This window comes from Miniopterus schreibersii (genome assembly GCF_964146895.1).
Source record: "Miniopterus schreibersii genome assembly, chromosome: 16".
Lineage (NCBI taxonomy): Eukaryota > Metazoa > Chordata > Mammalia > Chiroptera > Miniopteridae > Miniopterus > Miniopterus schreibersii.
Genome location: NC_138116.1, coordinates 9643901 through 9654487, shown reverse-complemented (window position 1 = coordinate 9654487; position 10587 = coordinate 9643901). Strand labels below are relative to the sequence as shown.

The 10587-nt window shown below is 46.2% G+C and overlaps 1 protein-coding gene across 1 annotated transcript; it reads left to right on the top strand.

Annotated features, from left to right (window-relative positions):
- The first annotated feature begins 268 nt into the window (after positions 1-268).
- On the top strand, positions 269-5555 carry TACO1 (translational activator of cytochrome c oxidase I). The gene is made up of 5 exons (XM_081161810.1): positions 269-784; positions 1084-1190; positions 2411-2538; positions 3056-3233; positions 3550-5555. Exons 1-5 carry the CDS (start codon positions 505-507, stop codon positions 3748-3750), a joined length of 894 nt encoding a protein of 297 aa, XP_081017936.1. The 5' UTR covers positions 269-504; the 3' UTR covers positions 3751-5555.
- Positions 5556-10587: the final 5032 nt, after the last annotated feature.

Genomic DNA, 10587 nt, shown 5'->3' with positions numbered 1-10587 from the left:
CTATTTTCTTTGCAACAACAAACTATTTATCATTCTGGATCTGCTCAGAGTTGGCAAGCAATTCAGAAGCAAAATGAGTTTACTAACTCAGATGTCTCTCTGCCGGATCACTGTGGGAAACAAGGTCCTGCGCTCCCGCGGCAACCGGGCGGGACGGAGCGCGGGATCGCCCCGCCGGCCGGGCTTTGCGCCGGGGCACCCGAGAGCGAGTGCGTGCAGCTGCGGAACGGATTTTGAGAGCGGCGGGGACGCGTTTCTTGAGCGGACCGGGGAAAGGAAGTGTGCCACACCGTCGAGAGGACTCGCTCCCGGCCGCTGCGGGCACGGCGCAGGGTCCGCGGGATTTGGGCTGCTCCCGGCGGGCCTAAGCCTTTGAGTCACCGGTGACAGGTGGAGGCGACAGCAGGCTCCAGACCTGCTTGTTCCGGCGAGTGGACTGGACGGGCTGACTTTGGCCGCTGCCCTTTCTCTGCTCTTGCTGACCTTGGCCCAGGGTCGGAGCCGATGGCGGCTTGGGCCGTTGTCAGCCTGAGCAGGACCCCTGCACCGTGCTTGCTGGCTCTAGGTCCTGCAGCCCGGGCGGCTCTCCCGTGCGTCTCCTCTGGCTCCCAGCCTCACCTCCCGGGCTGTAGCCCTGTTCTGGGCCGGACGCTGCATCTCACCAGGGTATCGCCCGCCGGGCACAACAAGTGGTCCAAAGTCCGACATATCAAGGGTCCAAAGGACACTGAAAGGAGTCGCATCTTCTCCAAGCTTGCTTTGAGCATCCGCCTAGCGGTTAAAGGTGAGACCGACAGTCACCCACAGCTGGCCCTGCTGCCCTCTCTGTGCCCAAGGCCTCGTTTGCCTCTGGGAACTGGGCCAGGGCCTATCCCCATCCTCAGCCCTTCATTTTCGTAAGCACAGAGTGAATTAAAAGCTTCTTTTCTAAAATATTTCTCCTCCATATTCCATACAAATACTGTATAAAGTGTTCTAAACTTACCGAGAACAAAGGGATGACTTGCCACTCTTGGTTAATGAGGAGGTGTGGGTCTGGAAATAATGAGATGAGATGACTTCGCTCATTCTTTTCTATCTCAGAAGGAGGCCCCAACCCTGAGCTCAACAGCCACCTGGCCCATATCTTAGAGGTGTGTCGCAACAAGCACATGCCCAAATCAACGATTGAGGCATCGCTGAAAATGGAGGTGTGTCCTCAATTTGATATTCTTACTGATCAGAGCCTGGGCAGAATCCATGTCTAGAACGCCACTAAACACTCCTTAAATTATCAGAGAAGGGTAGCAATGTGGTTGACACCTTTGATCCAGAGCCTTTTGGTGGCTTTCTCCTTGCCCATTGGTTATGGGAGCACAATCAGGAATAGGATAGATATACAATGTTCAGAACCATAGAGCCTAGGACTGCTCAGCTGAGTTGTGAGATGAGGTAGAAAGAACAAGCACCCTGTGGGGAAATCCCTGATGTTAGATTGAGGGTTTGTTTTTATGATATTTATGCCCAAAGAAGAAAAGCCAGTTGAGAGAGGGTTCAGATGATAGTGATAGAGCCCAGGTAAGGGGACACCTCTTCCTCTGGGACAGGTGGGAAGGATCTGAGGAAGTAATAATCATCTTAATAGCTAGTAGTTGAGTGCTTACTGGAGAACAAGCACTTTGATAAGAAATCTGAAAGCACTATCTCACTGAATCCTCAGAACAACCTTAAGTGGAAACGGAGACACAGAAAGAATAGACGACTTGATCAAGTCACACAGAAAATGACAACCAAAACAGACAGACTCCAGAGCCTATGTTCTATTACACTTACTACCTTCACATTGGCTGTGGTGTAGATAAGGTGGTAGAGTCGGGATTTGCCCTCACCTGGTGGTTCTTATATCCTTTGTGAAAGAGGAAGGGAGAAGTTATCAGTTGAGAGTTCCTGGGAGGCAGCAGGCAGGGTGCTGGGAGAAAGTGGTAAAGATCAGGTGCATGGGCAAGGTGGCATGGGAGATACAGATGAGATTATTATAATTTTTGATTGTTTGAATTTTCGAGGCCATGCTATTTTCAGTGGCTTTTGTGAAAAGGTGTAGGTATGCAACTTTGTGTAGCAGTACTCAGCAGCCCAGAGGTAGGAGCACAGGTGGATTTCATAAGGGATGGTGGCAGGTAGGTGTGCAATTTGGCTGGGTGTGGAATTTGGCTGGGGAGGGGAGGAAACAAGGCTGGGAGATGACTAATTGTTCAGGGACTAGAGAAACAAAAATAAACACTTGAGATCTTAGGCTCCAGCCCAAAGAACCCATCCATGGAGTCGCCTGTACCTGTACGGTGGTGGTACCTGTGGTTCTGGGCTAGTATCTGGGGGTGGGGGTGGGGGGGAGATTGGGAAACAGGAAAACATGCTTATGTTGTTTTTGCAGAAAACCAAGGACATTTATTTGTTGTATGAGGGTCGAGGCCCTGGTGGCTCTTCTCTGCTCATTGAGGCATTATCTAGCAGTGGCTCCAAGTGCCATTCGGACATCAAACATATCCTCAACAAGAATGGGTAGGTGTATGGGGAAAGTGGAAGAGCCTTTAGGTTCTAATTCTGGGTAAGGAAAGTACTGTCCTTTCTGGTGGTGGTTCAGATTTTACACATACTTCATCCGTAGCAGAATCTAAATGGGATAATTTACTCTCCCTTAATGTGTTCTAAACTAGATAGGATCCAAAGGACTTGTGCATAAGTGTAGAAGGGGCTCTTTGTCCCATTATCCCATCTGTAGCCTTATGATGTCCATGTCTTAAAATGTACCACCAGGACTGGAATCTAAATGGCATAGGAATTGCTGAGCAAAGTTTTTGCACCCTCCAAACTTAAATCAGGGCAGATAATGGGAGGGGGGGGATATGTTTGGATTATTCCCTGGCCTAGTGGTAGCTGCATTTTCTCCTTTAGGAAGAGAGCTGCACCACGTCTGTATATATTCCAGAGGCTACATGGGAAAGAGTGTGCTGTGTAGTGCTGTGTGGAGGCTGAGTGTCTGAAAGTATTTGTTCTGGCCCATTTCCTTTCCTATCAGGGGAATGATGGCCGAAGGAGCTCGCCACTCCTTTGACAAAAAGGGGGTGATCGTGGTTGGAATGGAGGACAGAGAGAAGAAAGAAGTAAACCTAGAACGTGCGCTGGAGCTGGCGATTGAAGCAGGAGCTGAGGATGTCAAGGAAACTGAAGATGAAGAGGAAAAAAACATTTTTAAAGTGAGTATGAAGCCTTAGTGCTTGGTGGACTTCCGAGAGTGTCCTAATAGACACAGTAAGGTATGCTTCTCTCAGTTTCTTCTTTCCTGCACCTGGGGTACAGGTGAGATAAAGATTTCACATATTGCACAAACATTTATTAAGTGAATACTCTACTGAGGACGGTGAGGATTCAGAGCAATTAAAAACTATATTTCTGCCAGTGAAGAGCTTAAACCCAATGATATATTACAGTAGTTCTATTCAGGTAATGTTCTGTCCAGCTTTGTCCTGTTATCTCCTAGCTCCTTGTCTCCTGACTTTGCTTTGTCCCTAGTTTATTTGTGATGCCTCTTCACTGCATCAAGTGAGGAAGAAACTGGACTCCCTGGGCTTGTGTCCTGTGTCCTGTACACTAGAGTTCATCCCCAACACAAAGGTGCAGCTGGCTGACCCTGACCTGCAGCAGGCCGCCCATCTCATCCAGGCGCTTGGTAACCATGAGGACGTGATCCAGGTCTATGACAACATCGAGTAACCAGACTATATGTGCCCTCCAGCTCCTTCCTAAGCAAGTGGCAGCTCGTTCTGGAGCACAGGCTTCTACAGTGCCCTCTAAGACTGAAGCAGGTTGGGGGCCTAGCAGGTTCAAAGGCATAAGACCTGCAGCTTTGTGGACACAGGAATCCCCATACTTCTCTGGGGCCTCTGTCAGCTCTGCTGGTGTCTCAGCCCTTTTGGATGAACCCACCTCCCCCCCGCCCCCCCCCCCCACACACACTCCCTCCTGGATGCAGAGTGGGGCTAGTCAGCTGGTTAGACTGTGATCTCAGGAAGTTGGCCCTTCTGGGGATGGGAGGTGCTGTGAGGGCCCATGTACTAGAAACTGCTCTTAAATAATAACAGTGATCTGGGTTGCTGCAGTGTTGTTGTATGGCTCTCGAGTATTCTTGGGCTTGTGTCCAGCTATTGGGATCCTCTTGACTTCCTTTCAAGTCTATAAGCCTAGTTCCACTGACTACTCCAATCCCAGGACTGTTTATATTTTTTTGATCGACTATAGAAATTTAGCTCTCTCCAGGCACTCTGTGCTCTAATGCTGATCTAATGGCCTAAACCTGTCATTCATTCATGCAGCTGATATTTATCAAATACCTACTGTGCACCAGGAACTATACTTATCAAAAGCACTAGCTGTTCAATTGGTGCCCTGTGTTAGATCCTACTCTAAGACATAGGACCTCAGGGGGAAGACACAGGTCTGCTGTCTTCTAGAGCTGTCCTAGGGCAGTACAAGCTGCTGTGCATACATTCTTGTTCTCTTCGTGTGGCCTCTGTGCCCTTCTACCAGGGAGCTTAAGGCTCTGGCCCAATAGGAACTTAAGTACCAACGATAAGAGACTCCCAGACCCTGCTTTGCCTGGGCTCCTGTGTGTTCTGAGATTTGTCAGTGGACTGGTCATTAGATGAGGCTACTCTCAGAAAAGGCCGTACCAAGCTGGTTTTGAAATCTGCTTGGTCCCCAGAACGCCCAACCCCAGCTCCTCTTCATCCCTAATGCCAGACAGATGATTGGTACTGGGAACTGGAGGGGATATGAGAACAGGGAAGAGCGAAGGCTGAGTCAGAAGCCTGTCCAGGTGGGAAACAGGGCCCTTGGTACCTTTGGCTCCTAAGAGTCACCTCTGGGTTTGGAGAGACCAGGAGCGTCTCCCACCTGTGCTGAAGCGCATCAGGCATGTCGGCCCTGGAGTGGCTTTTTGATCCTTGCCATTCAGCTACGTATAAGTTGTTCAAGCCAGTTCTGAGCTCAGTACTTTTCCTGAAGAAGTCTCAGGGAAATGAAGATGGAAAAGAGCTAAGCCGAGGTAGTTACAGATGATAACTTCAGTTTCTAGAAAGAACTGACTACTAATTCCATGGACTTCAATAACTGGAGAGTGAAGGCTAGGGGGAGGAAAATCAATGAAATAATCCATGATCTGCCAAAGTATATGCTCTTGTACTTCATTTCATAATCATGATCCTACCTGGGATTCTTTAGTGTTTACAGGAGATAACTTATCCAAATATCTGAATAGCACATCATTGAAATAGGGCAATTTAAAGTTTAAATGCTACTTCATAATTTGTAAGATACTTTCAATTTTATTTGATTTTCACAACAAATCTAGAAAATAGTTAGGCCAAGTATTGTATGCACAAATGATCTCATACCAAGCAGGTAAGAAACAGGTCTAATACTACATCTGGTATTGGTAGACCTCGGTTTACAAAATAGCTGCTTTTTAAAACGTTGAATATAAGTTAATTTGGAGGAGTGTGATCATTTCTTTTTTTTTTTTTTAATATGTCTTGATTTCAGAGAGAGGGAGAGGGAGAGAGGGAGATAGAAACATCCATGATGTTCCCGGCTGGGTGTGGCTCTGGTTGAGCGTCGACCTAGGATCCAGGCGATCGGGGTTAGATTCCCGGTCAGGGCAGATCCCCAGTTGCGGGCTTGATCAATGACTCTCTCATCATTGATGTTTCTATCTCTCTCTCTCTCCCTCTCCTTTCCTCTCTCTGAAATCAATAAAGATATATTTAAAAAAAACAACAAAAAACATCCATGATGAGAGAGTCACTGATAGGCTGCCTCCTGCATGCCCCCCACTGGGGATCGAGCCGGCAACCCAGGCAGGTGCCCTGACTGGGAATCAAACTGCAATCTCCTGGATCTTAGGTCGATGCTCAACAGCTTAGCCACACCGGCTGGGTGAATATGATCATTTCTAACTAAGGAAGCCCACTCTGGAAGGGAATTTGCCTACTCACGTGGAATAGTCCTCTAATAGATAGGGTTTGTTAATATGGATGCTTGTGTAACCAGTTTTCTTACATCAAGGCATACTAGGTGGCCCTGCACTGACCCCTGGTGGTGCTTTACAGTCTTTCCTGCAGTTAATAGGGGAAAGGCAGAAATGAAACTACTTGGACTTGTTCTGCCTCTAGATCTGGTAAACAGACTCTTACCTACATAGGTTAAATAATTATTTAACCAAATTGTTAAATAAAGAGAGTAGGAGTTATTCTGCCACTAGATATTATTTTTCAAAGAATATTTTATATCAGAGCAAATATTTACAATGTTAAATGGAAAACAAAGATGCAAAACTATATGTATTGTATAGTCTAAATTTTAAATTATGTATCATACCATGTGTCTTTCTTAAAAAGACTAAAAGGAATTGTACCAAAATGCCAAAACTGGTTCTCTTTGGATGGTGATGTTATAACTGAGTTTTATTTTCTATAATCATGTATTACTTTCATCAGGGAAACTTTTTTTTTTTTTTTTAATCCTTACCTGGAGATATTTTTTCCCATTGCTTTTCAGAGAGAGAGTGGAATGGGGAGAGAGAGAAACATCGATGTGAGAGAGACACAAAATCATTTTCAGGTGTCCTTTCAGTGGGATGGAGGTATCTGTGATAGGCTCTGTCCATAACCTTGACTCTTGAAAGAAGCATTCATGGGATATGTAGCTGCCCCCTACCCTCTGCCAGAGGCCCTGGCTGAATTGAACAGGAACTTTGAAGGCTCTGCCTCCAGCCCACTATGGAGATTCAATCATGTGGCTGAGTTACTTTCTTTTCTGTCTCTGAAACATAGCATGAAAGTCAATCAAATGTCAAACTCTAAGACACCCCAACTTTAGACTTTAATTTGAATCCTTGGCGACTGCTCTGGAGACATTCTATGAAGAGAAATGAGCCAGTAAGTAGTTCTGGCAACACAGAGTGTTATGACAGATACCATACTCATCTTGACTGAAATCACTTTCTCTGTTCTGTCTCCAGACAGTGAATGGTCAACAATGCAGATAAACTAACTCACTGAACTGGTAATCTGAATATATTCCACTTTACCCCGATTGAAAAGAATTTTTATCAAATTAGGTGATAGGTTTGTTGTTTTATTTTTTTATACCAAATTCATTGAGCTATCCCCTAAGAACTCATTCATTTGTATTTATTGTCCCTGACACATGTCCAAGTGTCCCTATGCTCTTAAAATAAAAGAAGTGTGCAGCTGGTGTGTGACTGGGCTGTCTAATGGGACCAGCACTTTCTGAGGCTTTGAGTTCTAGGGGTAGTTCATGATTCTTGAGGTCATATATGGCTCAGGTTCTTAAAGGGCATCTATTCAGTGTAAAACCAGGGTAACAGACTTCAGAAGGCATGACCCAGCTAGAAGGCTTCATAGGGGGAAATGAAGAATGAGGAGAGAAACAGCATAGAAAAAGAAGATAAAATACATAGCTAAAAGTGTATACTTGTGGAAATTATATTCAATTGCTAATATCCCTATTTGAGGTTCACTTATTTATTCAACAATTATTTTTCAAATGTGCTATGAAAGATGCTAGACATGCTCATTTGAATGATAGCTTCTGTCTTTATGCTTACTTAGAGGCAATTACAGCAGAGTAGGGCAACTGCTTTGATGAAGAAAGTACTAGGTGCTCTGGTATTGAGGTGTCTGTCTGGAAAGGCTACCTGGAAGGAGTGATGTTTAGGCTTAGCTCTTCCCTAAAAAAATGGGGGTGGAGGCAAGAGTGGAGAAGAGTATTCAAAACAGAAAATAGCACATGCAGAGGTATAGAGGTGAGAGTCACATTTGAGGAACTGCCAGTGATTCCGTGTGGCCAGAACGTAGAATTTAAATGATGGGGTTGGTGGAGGTGGAAAATGGGAAAACCTGTGGCAAGTACCTGAGGTGAAAGGTCCTGAGCCTGGTAGGTTCAAACTATGGTGAGAACCTACCGTGTGGCTGGAGGACAGTGATGAAGAGTGGTAGAGATGAGGTAGGAGAGGATGGCAGGGGCCAGCTCCTGTTGGGCCTGGAAGGCCATGACAGAGTTTGGGTTTTATCCTTAGTGTGGTAGAAAGCCGCTGAAGGGTTGACAGCAGGGGAGTGACATGATCTGAATTACATTTTATAAGAATCACTCTGGCTGCTGTGTGGAGAATCATTTGTTGGGTGACCACCGAGGAAATAGGGAGACCAGTCAGGAGGCCAGCGCAGTGCTCCAAGAGAGAGGATGGTGGCTTGGACTAGGGTGGTAATGGTGAGATGTGGTTGGGTCCAGATACATTTTGAAACAAGAGCACAAAGATATGCTGAATGATTAGATAGAGGGGTGTTAGAGAGTAAAATCAAGGAAGATACCTAGGTTTGTATTTTAAGAATTGGGAAAACAGGGGAGCTGAGCTTTGAGGGGCAAGGGGAAAAGAATCAGAAGTTCAATGTAAAATGTTAAACTGGAGATGTGTTTTAGAGTAGGACAAGTGCTTTGATGAAGAAAGTGCTAGATGCTATGGTATTACAAAAGAAGCTGCTGAATAGACCTTTGGATGCAGACCATGAAATGGGTGCTAGATTTCTACTGACATAAATGTGTCTTTTAAAAATACTTCTCTCAGGTCAATAAAATTAAGGGTCAGATCTGAGCCTCAGATTTGCAGATTATGATCTCCATCATAAGCCTATTACACCCACTCTCAACAGAGTGAGATTCCCAATGGGGTGACAAATTTTGGCTTTTATTCTGGGTGAAAAGAGATTCTTAATGGGTGAGAAAAATCTTAGAAATAACAATGGTGTGTGGCCTTCAAAGTTCAACCCTACCTGACAAAATCTTATTCCTTAATATTTAATTTTTCACATCAGGAAGAATTTAATTAATTTTGGAGGGAGAGAGAATGAAAAAAAAACCAAGGGTTGAGAAACAGTGGCCTTTGCAAAAACATAGCCATGGGTATCATCAGATAGACCTGGTTTGAATCCGGACTATACCACTTGTACATGTTACTTAAGTTCTCTGAGCTTCGTTTTCATCATTTAAATGTCAATAGTATTTTGACCTCAGAATTATTAGGAAGACTAAATGACTGATAAATATTAATTTTCTTTCCCCTATACTCTATCTTCCCTTCCCAGAAAAAAATAAATTATTATAGTTAAGGAACTACAATAAACTATATAGAGATCTAGTCAAGAGGGAAAATGATAGACTGTTCAAGAAAAAACCTAACAGGACAAGAGGCCTGATAAATATTGGGGCGGGGGTGTAAATAAAGAGGAGTCTAAGGTAATTCTTAAGAGATTTGACACCCAAGGAAAAGCCATCACTAGAGGTTCATAGTTGACAGCTGAAAATCGCATCTGAGGAAGATTATTCTGGCTTGTCATTTATATAACACTGAGACAGGGACCAGAGGAAGGGAGCCCTTGTTATTTGTGGTGGACTTGGAATCTGGATGTACAAAATGTTGAACAATGAGGGATTGGGGAAATTAATTATGGTCACTCTCTATTTTGAAATATGCAGCCAGTACAATTGTTTTGGAACAATATCTAGTGGTGCGGGAAAACATAATAAAAAGTAAGCACACCACAAAACAATATGAAGCCATTTTTGTCAAACGTTGCATATGTAGGTAGGAAAGATAAAATTATCTCTGAGGTGGGATCTCCCCCCAATATTAATACAAAGAGCTTGTATTGCTTTTATAACCTGAAAAAAAGTTTGTATCCCGCCCCCTCAAAGAACCTTTCTGGCATTGCCACTTACTGGTTTCGGCCCTGGCCAGCAGCGGAACTCCCAGATTTCCGAAGACCCACATTCTAGCACTACCCCAGTCTCTCGGAGGGTGTAGCCCCGGAGTGTGAGACCCTGGGAAAGGCAGGCAGTGTGAGACGCCGCTGCCTCCAGGAAGGCGTAGCGTCGGGACCGCAGGACTTGCAAGGGGTTGCCGCGGAAGAGGTGGCCAAGCGCCGGGAACCGCTTACAGCCAGAACCCTCCCCGCTTATTACGCACCCGGTATGGGCACAGGGAGGAAGGGGCCGGACGCTGGGCTCCGGGACCGCGGAGAGCGGGGAGGGCGGAAGGCCTGGGGGCTCATCCAGCCTCCTGCCCAAGCTCCAGCCCGAAAGTAGCCGGCAGGGAACCGAGCCAGCCCGCGCGCCCGCGGAGCCTCCGGTGACTGCAGGGCGGTGGGGATATGGGCGGAGCCTCACGCACGAGCTGTGATTGGAGCGAGCAGCACCTCCCGGAGAGAGAGGGCTAGCCCGCTAGGGATGCGCAGAGGCGGGTGATCAGAGCCCTCTACGTGATTGGCTAGCAGACAGTGAACCGGCGCTGTTTCGATGATTGACAGGCAGTACATAGCCCTCGGAAACCGCCTTAGCTTCGCCCATTGGCATCCTGCGAGAGTAGGCGGGAATAGTCTCTCGTGTGGTGCCGATGATTAGCTGGCGGCTGAGAGGGTGTTGGGGAGAGCGGCGGGGGAGTTCGGGGGGGAGGAGGATGGCGGTGGGGGCAGCGAC

Excerpts from the sequence above, each read along its gene's own strand:
- TACO1 (XM_081161810.1), top strand. The coding sequence starts at position 505 with ATGGCGGCTTGGGCCGTTGTCAGCCTGAGCAGGACCCCTGCACCGTGC. Across the intron at positions 785-1,083 it reads CATCCGCCTAGCGGTTAAAG|AAGGAGGCCCCAACCCTGAG; the intron begins GTGAGACCGACA and ends TTTCTATCTCAG. Across the intron at positions 3,234-3,549 it reads AGGAAAAAAACATTTTTAAA|TTTATTTGTGATGCCTCTTC; the intron begins GTGAGTATGAAG and ends CTTTGTCCCTAG.